Below are 13,464 nucleotides of genomic sequence, written 5' to 3' on the forward strand. Positions count from 1 at the left end.
TGTCACCTTTTCAAACCAGGTAGGTGAGAGGGAAGAAATTTGGGGGGGAATGTTTGGTGAAGTGTGGAATATTAGACAAGGCAGTTTAGAGGTGTTTGGACACAAATGCTGGGTTTTGTTGGATGTTTGAGGAGGAGACGATGGCTATTGGATTCAATTTTGATGGATTCATAGCTTAAATTGGATTTCGATTTTTGTGTCTTGTTGAGAGATTGAGTGGAACTCTCTGTTCTTGAGATTTTTTTTTTATCTTCTTATTTTTTGTTTTTATATTTCACGTGCCATTTTTTTATTTTAATTTTTTATTTCACTGTGACAAAATTATGACAGGCAATCTTTGCACCGTGAAATGGACCGGAATCTAACGGAGTAATTCAATTGGTGAAATTTGGAATATCCAATGACTTAATTGAAAAATATTTCATTCAATGACCCAACTGCAAACACTCATATCTTCAGTGGAGCCCACTTTTTAGTCCCGGACCAGCCCATTTCTAATATGATATGTTTAGTGGGCTAGAGGGCCAGCTAGCCCGTGATCACTTATAAATTTTAGGGTTCACGTTTAGTCGGCCAGTTTTTGGTCCGGATTGCAAAACCCGCGTGATAATCAAACCTGGGGCTGGGAGCAAGAAATAAATTCCGCGCCAAACCCGTATGATAATCAAACCCTAATTTTGTTGACACAAGCACTGGAGTACTCACAAGAATCAAACACCATTGCTTCCGATTTCTTCCAAAGACTTCAATGGCGGATAAGTGCGAGACCGCAATAGAAGTCCGTACACTGAGCGGCGAATTGACGACCTTTAATATACCGGCGAATAAAAGTATTCACGATCTCAAGCTCCTCTTGAAGCTCACTTTCCCTCCCGCCTCTTCGTACCAAAATTTCCATATTTTCTTCAAGGCAAGAAGCCCTTCTCTCTAATTCCTTACTCTATTGTTGAAATTACATTGCCACGTTTTTTTTGCTTAAACGATTCAGCATGTTTTTATAGGGTTTTGATTACTTAATCCTTATTATTTGCCGTGTTTCTAACCAGGGTGCTAAACTGAGCCCCCAGAGCAGTGTAGGCGAACACGCCATTGCGTCTGGTGAGTTCATGGTGTTAGTTCCTTTCACCAAGAAGAGCCGTCCCGCGACTCCAAATCCTGAATTTTCCTCCAATGCTCTTAATCAAAACCCACTCTCAGATTTTGCAGAATCAGCTTATTCTGATATGATGAATGAGTTATCTTCTTTACGTGGTGAAGCTAATAGTGGTGAGGGACGGACTGATCATGAGAGGGAGAATATATTTTTTGGGTACAAACATAAGAGGGAAACTATTAAAGATAATGGAGAGGAGCGTTTGTATGAATTTGTGTGGAGTGTTTATAAGTCAAATAACTGGAATCTGGTTAATGACGAGAGTTGTAAAACATTTGTTGAGGTTTTGAAGTTGGAAAATTGTTTATCATTTCCATATTCTGGGAATTGTTTGTTTCTAAGAGAAGCAAATTGGAACTGTGACAGGGAGAATCCCAATGACAATATCAAGTTATGCTTTTGTCCTTCGTGGTTAAAGAAAATCATGGAGGGATTCACTTTCTTGAACATACTCTCCTCGTTTCTTCAGTTGCAGAGGGAAGAGGTTTCCTCAATTTGTTTGATTGAAGGACTTAAAGAGATTGGAAAGTTTGGTGTTCAAATTGGGTTGGATGATATAGAGAATCTTTCTGTTCTTTGTCCGAAGGTAATTAATTTCACTTCTAAATATTATGTTTTTCAATTCATTAATCACCTTACTGTAAGGGAAATCAGGATGCACTCTATTAAACTTGGTATCTAACTCAAATGCAAAAGGCTTGAGCTGCAGTGGACTGTTTGTGTTGTGACTACTGATGCAATTGTCGTCAAGTGTTTGATGGCATCCCATACCGAGTACCCAACTTGGCCACTATCATCTCATAAATTTTTAGTTTCTCTGTCAAGCACAGGTTTACTTCACCATGTTTTCATATGTTCAAATTTTAGTTACAACCTTTTGTCTTGAGTGTTAGGATAAGATGTACACTTACCGTGGGTGAACCCTCCTGTAGCTACGAATTTTTTAATCTTGATTTTCTGCTACCTCTGATTTCTTAAGGAAACTTTTTTCTCCATGTATCATCAAAGTACACAATGACTGTTAAGCTCTACAAAGAGTTTCTATATTTTCTGCCATCCATTTGGGTTAAAACATATATGTTGTCTCTGTCTCAGGTGGTAAGTTTTGTAGAAAATGATACAAAGTTCACAAACTGTAGAGATACTATTGTTATCATCAGTTCTTCAACAGAGAAAGGAGATGGAGTCAGGCAGAAAACTGGTACCATTTAATTGTCATATTCTTCTAATTTACATCTATGAATTTACTAGAAGTTGGATATGGTTTTGAATTAGAAATGTATTTACACTGGTTTCGCATTCCCATTGGTAGGGAAAAAAGGCAATTTTTCGAAGATACTTAGTGCAATGAAGAAACGGGAAGATATCTTCAAAACTAATCTGCGAAAAGCTGGTTTACGGCTAATGGTGTGTTTCAGTGTTTGCCATTTCCAAGCTCTTTCTACACCAACTTAATAGATACTGTACCCCAAGTTAATACATACTTTAGACATGTATATCCTTTCTATGTGCCCTTTCTTTTCATACACTGTTCTCCATGATAATGTTCATCTGATGCTTTGTTGTTTGAACTTATATGCCCGGACAATTATTCATCCCGTGTCCCCACGGTCTTTCCTAATGCTAATCAGAGAATATATAACCTCACAACAGCTGCTTCAGTAACAGTAACATGGTCAAGATTTGAAATGTCACGCATTTAGTATTACGAATAGGAGGGTTCCAGTTCACTGTTAACTATAGTTTTTTCTACTCTGGCTTGTTAATATACACTCATTATTCTATGTTACATTGTATTATTGAAAAGTTGTTAACTTTTCCTGCACTAAAGTAAGGCAAAGCTTTGAGATCTGGTATTTTGTTCCATGGCCGCTGTTAAAGCAAGTAATATATTGGTGGCAATCTAGAGGCTTACCTGCATTGATTGGTTGAATTGTGAGTTTCCCACGCTGATGCTGGCATTTTTGATACTATAAAATCCAAAGAAGCCCGTTAATGAATAATTATGCAGCTGCCATGTGATAGACAGATTTGATTGTGACCTAACTGCATTGTTTTAATCCTTTCACGCAGGATAAAAATGGGAATGCTTTGTCAATGCCTATTTCCATGGAGGATTTTTTCAAATTTGTGAAGGAAAGTGGTTCCTCTGCAAGCAGAAATGCAACGGAAAGTGCCAAGAGCTCCATATCTTCTGCTTCAACATCTCATTCACTCCAGAAACGATGCCATGTAGGTCTTTCATTTTTTCATTATCTTTTAATTATTCACTGCCTCTCACATGTAAGATAGGCAGTGAGCCTACCTATTAGATCCATGCTATTAAGTCTAAATTGTTGACTTAACAGGAAACTAATCATTTGTCACCAGTGGAAATGGTTGAACATCTTCGAGAGGGTTTTGGATCTCGAGGACAGGTAACTCTAAAAGTTTTTTTTGCCCTTTTTCTTTGTTTCTTTTCGGGGGAAGACTAGAAGGTGCCTGATACATGAAAAGCTAAGGGTAAAACAGCCTAATTGGTCATGTGGTCATCCTTGACAATGCTTTTTTTCTTCTATTGAAGATGGTGCATGTTGAAGATATTGGTGCCAGGAAAGCAACCCATGTAGATATCCCAATCGAATTATCGTATAACACTAAATCTGTCCTCAGATGTATTGGAATTACTAAATTATACAGCCACCAGGTATGGGCCATTTCCTATCTTGCGACTCTTTTACTTTCGTCATTTCTGAGTAGGCTTAACCTCTTGAGATTCGCAGGCAGATTCAATTGTAGCATCACTTGCTGGGAAGAATGTTGTAGTGGCAACAATGACATCTAGTGGGAAATCACTATGCTATAACCTGCCAGTTCTCGAAGCATTATGCGAGAACCCATCATCAAGTGCTCTATACTTGTTTCCGACGAAGGTTCTCTACAATAATTTTACCTTTAGTGTGCATTGTTCAATTCCTGGAAACAACCTCTTGACATATTATGTGGGGGTAAGGACTGTGTACATCTTGCATGTCCCCGATCCTACCCACTGCAGGAGCCTCGTACACGGGAGTTGTTTGCCTTTTACCTGTGCATTATTGGACATACACAAACACACATGTTAATGCCTTGATGAACATTCTCATTTTGTTACATGGGATTTGACTAGATGGTATAATCTATTCATTCATGTAGGCTTTGGCTCAAGATCAACTAAGAGCTTTGTTGACGATGACAAGAGAATTTGATGTAAGTATAAATATGGGGATATATGATGGTGACACTTCACAGAGTGAAAGAACACGTTTACGTGACGAAGCTAGACTTGTAAGTCAGTAAGCTTTTGCTGTCCCAGTTTTGTTTGGGTTTCTTCATCATCAAACCACATGCTTAAAAGCTCGTCATTTTGCATGCAGTTGATCACAAATCCAGATATGTTACACATGTCAATCTTGCCCATTCATGGGAAATTCAGTCAAATTTTATCAAATCTTAGGTACTGTCGGTTATATCATTATCCTTAACTTTGGTTACAATCAGAACTACATATTATGTTTCCCTCCTTTTCATCTAAAGGGGTCTAGTACCCTAACTCGCTTTCTGGCTCAAGTGATGGTTTGGGGATTATATATTATTATTTAATCAGCAATTACATGTAAAACGGTTAAGAATATCTATATTCTTATACAATAGGTATGTGGTGATTGATGAAGCTCATGCTTACAAGGGAGCATTTGGATGCCATGCTGCTCTTATATTGAGAAGACTACGCCGCATCTGCTCTCATGGTATGACTTGTGCATGATAATGAAACAATTGGAATTTTTTGGATTTAATTCTCCTTTTAACTTGACTTGAAAAAACTAATACACTATCTGCTTTAATTTGCACTTTTGCAGTGTATGGTAGTGATCCTTCTTTTGTGTTTTCAACTGCAACTTCTGCAAATCCTCGTGAGCATTGCATGGTAAGATTAGAGACTAATTTCAAATTATTTAGAATATGAAGCATCTTGTTGATATGGCGTTCCATCTCTCTCTCTCTCTCTCTCTCTTTCATTTTTTTGCTTTTGTGGATAAATTTATGAATGGTCATATATGTGGGCTTCTGCACTTGTTTTTGAAAAGTGAGACGTAGTATGCGAATGCAGTTGTCAATATGCCCATATTATCCTAATCTTTGATGTTGAAAACGTTCTAAAGATTAAAGGGTTGGGAACTTGATGAAGTTGCTTTGCCTTAATCAATGTGGTCTGAATAGTTTACAAGCGTTTTACAGAGATGTTGTTCTTTCACATATACCAGCTTGTTTATGATGTTACCTGTTCTGCTAGTGGACGAGATACTAGTGGTCAAACCTGATGGATTTTTTCTAGCTTGTTTTATGAACATTTTCGAGGTTTTATATGGATGTCTTTAGCAGGGTAGCCCAACTGTAGTACAGTTAGCAATGTAAGAGGTGAAAATGTTCACATGGCTAGGTTATATTTCTCAAATATTGAATTTTAAATGTGTGCACTCAATATTTTTTAGACTTAAGGTTTCTGATGGGAATTCTGATGACTGACGTCTACTGCTAATTGTTTCTGTAATTGTATCTTTGGATTAAAAATATAACATATGGATGCACTAGGAACTTGCGAGTTTATCAACACTGGAGCTCATTGAAAATGACGGAAGTCATTCTTCTCGAAAGTTATTTTCCCTCTGGAATCCTACGTTATCTCTCACCAGTGTAGGTGCTTGATGTTCTTTCTTCTTTTTCCCTGATTACCTGCAGTTGGTATTTATGTATTTGTTGCATAATTACAGGTGTCCAATGAGACACAGATTGCCACAGACGATGTTGAATTGACACGTAAAGCTTTTAGGTAACAGTCAACAACAATTATGGGATTGAAAAATAAGAGAACACTTTTACAGTTTTCTAATTGATTTAAATATTTGGTGATTAAACTTGTAATCTTTTTAATCAACATCTGGATACACCTTGATGTTGTTGCCTTAGTTCCATTAACAAACAATATACTATGATAATGAAATTTAGGAATTAAATCCACTACTACTGTTTCTATTCTGATGTCTATTTGATTGCTTAATTATCAACTTTTTCTTTGTCATTTACCTAGCCCAATTTCCGAAGTTTCGCATCTCTTTGCAGAGATGGTTCAGCATGGACTCCGTTGCATTGCTTTCTGTAGATCGCGTAAACTTTGTGAGCTAGTTTTATCCTATACGTATGTTACATACTTATATTGATTATATTAATGAAATTTTTGGCAACTTTTTTTATTTTTATTTTCATTGGTACTGTTATTTAGATATACTTTCAATAATTTTGACAGGCGTGAGATTCTTCAGGAAGCAGCCCCCCACCTTGTAGATTCTATCTGTGCGTATCGTGCTGGCTATGTTGCTCAGGTCAGTAATTCAGTTCTCCTTTTCTGATCGCAAACAATGTTTTGACTCTGTTGACCTCCCTAAATTAGGGTGCAACACATGAACTTTTGGCAATGTTTGGGACAAATCTTTGACTATGATGAAGAATCTTGTTAACCATTTCCTGGCTGACCATGAAAGAGAGAAGTAGGAGGCCTTTTGAAGAAATAAAATCTCTATGATGATTTTGAAAAACATTGGCTTGACTTTATCTTCTGCCGGTTTTGTGGGGTTGTAAATAGTAACATCATTTAGAGTTCTGCTACATCTGATGTTTTCTTAGTTGCCTAGGTCGTACTTTTTGTGATATCTCTTGACGCCTTTAGTGTACTCATTTTATCACGACAGAAGTGATGATACTGTTTTGAAATGCAGAAGTCATTAAATGGAAACCCTCTTTGCTGCATTATTGCTGACTCTATATGACCTTTCTTCTGGTCTATCAGTTGGGAAACTCCTAAGAGTACATCATAATGCATCCTCACTTGCCAGGATCTCTAACCTCTTCCAGAATCTCTATCATCTTTGTGTTTGTTTACTCTTTCTTACCCTTTTTTCTTTTTGGCTGTCAAACCGTCCACAAAAACCCTACTTTTGTTTACCATCAATGCATGCTTTGTCATGTTTTTATGTTGCCTTACTGATAAAACAGGATAGAAGAAAAATAGAGAAGGATTTGTTTAGTGGGAAGCTATGTGGCATTGCTGCAACGAATGCCCTTGAGCTGGGTATTGATGTCGGGCATATCGATGTAACCTTGCATTTAGGCTTTCCTGGTAGCATTGCTAGGTAAAGCACTTGGTGATTTGTAATTCTTTTTCCAGTTATGCAAGAGCTGTTCAAATTTTTTTATTGGGAGCCTTATTTCTCTTTATCATATAGCCTGTGGCAGCAAGCTGGAAGATCTGGTCGACGAGAGAAGACATCACTTGCTGTTTATGTTGGTTTTGAAGGGCCTCTTGATCAATATTTCATGAGATTTCCCAGAAAACTCTTTGAGAGTCCAATTGAGTGCTGTCATGTTGATGCCCAAAACCAGCAGGTTTCAAGTGTTTATGATTTAATTTTCCTCTTATCGACATACTTGGTTGCCAAAAAATTAGCAAAATTTGTGCATGTTGTATATGATACCCTTATGTTTTATAGGTACTACAGCAGCATCTGGTCTGCGCTGCTTTAGAGCACCCAATTAGTTTGCTTTATGATGAGAAATATTTTGGCTCTGGTTTAGGGACTGCCATAATGTCCCTCAAAAAAAGAGGATGCCTCAGCACTGATCTGTCGGTTGAGATTTCTTGTAGAATGTGGAGCTACGTTGGTCGTGAGGTAGATCTGAAATAATGCAGTTTTTGGTCTACCTTCGGTTAATGTAACATGTATTCTTCTAAGTAAATCATCCCCGATTGGTTTGCTTTCTTTTTGTAGAAAATACCTTCACGTGCAATTAGCATTAGAGCAATAGAGGCTGAGAGATACCAGGTAATAGACAAGAAACGGGACAAAGTTATTGAAGAGATTGAGGAAAGCAGGGCTTTCTTTCAGGTACTGAAATTGTGATTTCACATGTTAATACTCTGTATCAAAAACTTAATTGTTGACAATGGAGTAATTCTATTCTGGTTGTAGACCCTTAAATGCATACTATTTTGTTTGCAAGCTTGTACCTCTATTGCCCTCACATTGAAACATCCGTTTCATTTAGGTATATGAAGGCGCCGTCTATATGCATCAAGGAAGAACCTATCTGGTTGAGAACTTGGATTTATCGGGAAAGACTGCTCTTTGCAAAGAAGCTGATTTGAAGTATTACACAAAAACTCGCGATTATACAGATATTCATGTCATTGGCGGCAATATTGTATGTGGGCTCTTAACTCTGTCCTGTTTTTTATACTGCATTCAGTAATCTGTGTGAGAAAGTTTGTATGCTTTTTCCATGCAGTCTATGCTTCTTTTAAACTGTTACTCAGATGCATTTTAACATTATTACATTTGCTCTGTCGCCTTTCAATCTCTCCATATCTGGTACTCATCAACTGCCTGTGCTGTTTTTCTACAGGCGTATCCAGCGAGGGTTTCAGAGAGTGTATTCACAAGAACAACAGCCCAAGCAAATACTTGCAGAGTAACTACTACTTGGTTTGGCTTCCATAAAATATGGAAAGGAAGCCATCAAGTCTTTGAGACAGTTGAACTGTCACTGCCTAAATATTCATATGAATCGCAGGTTGACCTACGAGCATTTTACAAAGATTTGTCCATTGTTTCTACTTTCTAATCATGCTTTCATGACTTTTTGTATATTAATTATTTTCCTAAATTTTCTGAACAGAAAAGTACCAGTAAATTATATTTCTGGGAAACTGTTATACCTGTATATCTTATTATCTTAGATGAAGACAGGCAGTTTGGATTCGAGTTCCACAATCCATAAAGACAGCTGTAATGGAGAAAAATTATTCATTTCGTGGGGGTCTGCATGCTGCTTCTCATGCAGTTCTGAATGTGGTGCCTTTGTAAGTATCTTACGATCTGTGCAAGTACTTATCTGGCAAGCAGCTGCTATCTGGATTCTAAAACACATAAACGTGAGGCTGAACCGTGACTGGAATCAGCATCGACATTGGAATTTTATATTTGAAGGACATTGGTTACTTTTCTTGAAGCAGTTGGCCTAATATTGCTGTCTATTTATAAGTCATTTTCACTTTACTCCTAGGTAATGATTTTGCTTTGTAGGTATATAAGATGCAACTATTCTGACTTGGCTCCAGAGTGTCCAAATTCTCATGATACCCGCTATTTTCCTGAAAGGATCCTGTTATATGATAAACAGCCAGGTGGAACTGGAATCTCTGTACAGGTAAACTCACATATTGAAGTGTTTGAATTGAAATTCATTTAGCTTTTCTATAACAGATGTTAACCCAAACATGGGTAACCCAATCGTAAGTGAAGGGACTCTGGGACCAATCATAAACTCGGAGGTCTTGTATTTCAATCTCCCTGGTGCAACTTAGATTTTACTGATATTAGTGGCTTGCGGGTGGTTACTAGTATTAGTTGTTTACTCTGCAAGGCAGGTCCACAAAGGTGCAACCTTGCAGAGCTTTCACGTTCTCTGAAATAATAAAAATGTTGCTTGGGGGTGAGGGTGTAGAATGGTAAACAACTCCAACTCCTGTGCAGAAGTCTCCTGCAGTGGCCAGGGTCGGGGATAGATGGGATGTATGCAATTGTAGAACTTATCCCCACATAATATGCAGAGAGGCTGTTTTTAGGAATTGAACATGCGACATCTAAGTTGCAACTCTACCACTTTGGAAGTCAATATACTATTTTTGATTACCTCTGCATGTGAAGAACTTATTCAAGGAAGCTTTATTGTTAGCTTTTAGCATTCCGATCTCATAAATGTTGTTTGGAACATTAGCAATTTAGCCTGTAGTTTTTCAATCTCCTAATGCCTAATTTGCTCGTTCTTTTCACCACTAACATGGACATTTATGCCTCTGTATAGGTTCAACCCTATTTCAAAGAGCTTTTAAATGCAGCTTTGGAACTTCTCTCGTCTTGCTGCTGCTCTTGGGACAGTGGTTGCCCAAACTGTGTTCAAGTCTGCCTCAATATTCTCTTGCTTCAATGCCTTTCTATTTCTGATAATATGAGTAAAACATTTATAAATTTATATTACATACATGTTTTGTTTTTTTTTATAATCTATATTTCATACATGTTGCAGAGTCTCATATGCCATGAGTACAATGAAGGGTTACACAAGGATGCGGCAATTATGATCATTAAGGTGCTGCCTGAAATTTACTGACGTGTTATCTTTCCTATTTCGTTTTCAACAGCTGATATTTCCTTTTTTTTCTTTTAGGATGTTCTTGATGCAGAGGAATCTATCTTTATAGGAAAAACTGATTCTTCCAAAACTATTGAAGCAGGTTTGTCATGATGGGGAAGTAAGTTGATAGTTGAGGACTGAAATTGTCCTCTTTTAAGATATAAAATTTTACTCTTTTAGTAAACGAATTGCTTCACACTATATATATATATTGACAATTGATTTAAGTAGGAACTAGGAAACAATCACTTGACCAGTGACCAGGCAGGAACAACTGACTGACCTAGCAAGCGCTAAATCTCATTTTCACAAACCCAAATCTTTGGACTCTGAAACTCTGAACTTGAACATAAAACTTAGTTAGGCCAAGAGCCAGAAATTTTTGTGACGCTTGGTGGTGATCAAGTAGCCTCCAAGCTTGTTGCCCTTCCTCCTTACTGCAATTGTCATACATGAAGCATTTTGTATACAGTACTCCACAAACCCCCCATGGTGGTTGTTCCTTTTCCCTCTCCATCTCTTCATGAATCTCCACATCATTGATCTCTTTCTTTGCCCCAACACCAATAGTGACACTTTCTCTTTCTTTGCTTCTTCCACTATTACTCTACCTTTCTCCTTCCCTTCCAGCATTGGCATTGCTACCTCAACTTGTACCTGTAATTAATCAAACATACAAATTCTGTGTTAAATATAAAATTAATAAACTTTACTAAATTCATACTGTTGATTATACTCACCCCAGGCCTCTTGGTCTGGCAGATGGTTTTCATGTAGCGAAGGATTTCAAAGGCCTTTAGCTTAAGCTTCTGGTTATACTCTTCACCTGCATTGAAAATTAGGCACCATAATTAATCTCCCTAGATGCAATAATTACTTCTAATGTAGAATGAAGTGATTTTACCTTGTTTGGATGGGTTAATTATATGGAGGAGAAGAATAGAATCCTGGGTTTGAACAGTGTGTGTCAGTGCCCATTCGAGAGCACCTTTAGCTTCAACCGTAGAATCAACCACCACCATAACCTTATTACTACCATCTCTCAATTCCCCTTGAAATCCATAGCTGTCCACTTCTTCTTCGTCATTCCCCAAGAACTCGGTTGTTTGATCAGTTTCAGAGGGTTTGGATCGAATTGAAGGCGATCGGACTTGAACACGAGACAGAGACCTCCTCATAGAGAAACTTGGAGATCTGAGGCGTGAAGGAGTCATTGTTAAATTTATTCAGAGCTTATTACACTATATATATATATACTAGTTGTGAAGAAGACACAAGTATATTTCTCGTGGAGATTGTTCTGTGTTGACTTTGTGAATTCTGTGTTGTTTATTTTTCATTAGTCGTTCCCTTGTTTGTTTGTTTGTTTATATTTCTACGCAATTTAGTTGGACGTGCGTACCTTGAAGTAGTACTGGACCGACGCAGCATGGCCTCCATACATTCATTGTACACCAACTAATTAATGGTTCCACAAATATCTTAATCTCACTGCATACAGTGGTGTGCTGTCGCCAATAATTAGGCAAAAACATTCCAGTGACTTGCTTGCACGTACTCTCACATACAGACACAGCTGCCTGCCTGCCTTGTTTGAAACGTGAACGATTCTTTTGACTTACATGCAAGCCATGAAAATCTTTTTATACTATTCATCTCCAGATGCGTAGAGGGTTACACATCAATCAATTACTCGTGAAGAAAAAATGCCACTTTTATTTTTAATGGTCAAGATGTCTAATTCGTTTTTTATATTCTTCAATTGCAAGTGGTCCGTTGCGTAGTGGAAATAGATTAGGCCTACGCAGCAAAAGTAGCCCAAAATTTCATGAGCCCACCTCTGTTAGCAAAAGGAGCCCGTATCCAATTACTCCTAGTAGCCCAAAAGCCAGTAAGGATTCGCAGTCCAATAGGGTCAAAGTAGCCCATGTATAAAGCCCACTCAAAAGACTCTACACACAAGCCCAAATATCCAGGCCCAATCGACGAAAAACCTGCAAAAAAAAAACAAAGAGAGAGCGCGCAGCCGGGGAGCCGCACTCATCTCCATCGTTCGTGTCAAAAACCTTCTCGCATAATACCGTCACATTCACAGCCAACCCCAAACTCCACTCTATCCAATCTCCAGAAATTCCGTGCAGCCTGGATTGTGTCTGCAATAAAACCAAGTACACAAATTTCAAACCCCAAAAAAAAGGTGAATTGAAGAAACATAGATCAATAATTGTAATTAATAGAGTGGAAAAACCCAATTTGTAGGGTCGGAAGAAACATGAATCAAAGGTTCAGTTAAAATTGGTTGCTTCAGTTATGCCTCAAAACTTCGGTGGAAGAACGTTGGCGCGGATATGCTGTGATGTTTTTTTTTTTTTGGTTTTCAGGGAAGACCCTGTAAGGCAAGGCAAGGAGAGGGTGAAGATTTTGAACCTTGCAACAGGGAGACGGACAGTCCTTGCCAATCTCATCCTCCTAGTGGATTTCTTTTTCTCGTAAATTATTGAATATTATTCCTATCTATGTTTGCTCAGAAAGGATGCTGGTTTTTTTTTTTTTAATTACTTTTACTACGTTGACTATCATTCATTTTCACAAAATATATTTTGAGGGGAAAAAAAGGACACAGAAATGCTTCACATTATTGTACTGGCATCTCTATTTGTCTGCCAAAAAAAATGTGTGGCTTAGGAATGAGATTGGTAAAAGATCTTGACTCAGTTTGATAGGCAAAGCAATTTCTTTTGTGATATTTTGCAAAAAGAGGACAGTATTGTGTGTTACTGAGATCACTAGGAAATATCAGTTGAATCGTAAGTGGTGAACTCTTGGTCTTGTTTGCCATTATTGTTGCTAGCTGTTCGTTTTCTTTTCTTTTCTTTTTTTTGTTCATTTTCAGGCATATTTATCTGAGGTAAGTTGTTAGTGCTACATTATTTCGTGTAATAATATTACAATTGATGATGAATCCGGAGTTCCGTTAGATTTTGTGAATGGTTGGTTGCTTTGCTTTCTATTGTAATGACACTCAAAGCAACTGTTCGATAGAA

At 37.7% G+C, this 13,464-nt stretch overlaps 3 protein-coding genes across 5 annotated transcripts; 2 read left to right on the forward strand and 1 right to left on the reverse strand.

Moving 5' to 3' along the window:
• Positions 1-591: 591 nt before the first annotated feature.
• LOC120017118 (uncharacterized ATP-dependent helicase YprA-like) lies at positions 592-10,654 on the forward strand. Of its 2 annotated transcripts, XM_038870200.1 has the most exons (27): positions 592-910; positions 1,047-1,739; positions 2,249-2,354; positions 2,466-2,560; positions 3,227-3,385; positions 3,502-3,570; positions 3,717-3,839; positions 3,916-4,065; positions 4,328-4,459; positions 4,549-4,628; positions 4,826-4,920; positions 5,032-5,099; positions 5,765-5,866; positions 5,944-6,002; positions 6,261-6,368; positions 6,477-6,552; positions 7,223-7,359; positions 7,453-7,612; positions 7,717-7,896; positions 7,996-8,112; positions 8,273-8,428; positions 8,630-8,797; positions 8,974-9,086; positions 9,310-9,433; positions 10,091-10,186; positions 10,313-10,375; positions 10,454-10,654. In XM_038870200.1, the coding sequence occupies exons 1-27, from the start codon at positions 749-751 to the stop codon at positions 10,529-10,531; spliced, it is 3,669 nt and encodes a 1,222-aa protein (XP_038726128.1). In that variant the 5' UTR covers positions 592-748; the 3' UTR covers positions 10,532-10,654. The 2 variants fall into 2 exon arrangements, with proteins under 2 accessions (XP_038726128.1, XP_038726130.1); XM_038870202.1 differs by lacking the exons at positions 10,091-10,186; positions 10,313-10,375; positions 10,454-10,654 and adding an exon at positions 9,760-10,063.
• Positions 10,544-11,768, reverse strand: LOC120017120. The gene is made up of 3 exons (XM_038870207.1): positions 11,325-11,768; positions 11,161-11,246; positions 10,544-11,077 (listed from the first exon to the last, which is right to left on the reverse strand). Exons 1-3 carry the CDS (start codon positions 11,632-11,634, stop codon positions 10,781-10,783), a joined length of 693 nt encoding a protein of 230 aa, XP_038726135.1. The 5' UTR covers positions 11,635-11,768; the 3' UTR covers positions 10,544-10,780.
• A 416-nt stretch (positions 11,769-12,184) lies between these two features.
• On the forward strand, positions 12,185-13,463 carry LOC120017121. Of its 2 annotated transcripts, none has more exons than XM_038870208.1 (2): positions 12,185-12,617; positions 12,802-13,462. In XM_038870208.1, exons 1-2 carry the CDS (start codon positions 12,348-12,350, stop codon positions 12,919-12,921), a joined length of 390 nt encoding a protein of 129 aa, XP_038726136.1. In that variant the 5' UTR covers positions 12,185-12,347; the 3' UTR covers positions 12,922-13,462. The 2 variants fall into 2 exon arrangements, 1 of the variants encoding a protein (XP_038726136.1); XR_005472098.1 differs by having other exon boundaries at positions 12,567-12,703; positions 12,802-13,463.
• Position 13,464: the final 1 nt, after the last annotated feature.

Source organism: Tripterygium wilfordii, chromosome 15 (assembly GCF_013401445.1).
Source record: "Tripterygium wilfordii isolate XIE 37 chromosome 15, ASM1340144v1, whole genome shotgun sequence".
NCBI classification, from domain to species: Eukaryota; Viridiplantae; Streptophyta; class Magnoliopsida; order Celastrales; family Celastraceae; genus Tripterygium; species Tripterygium wilfordii.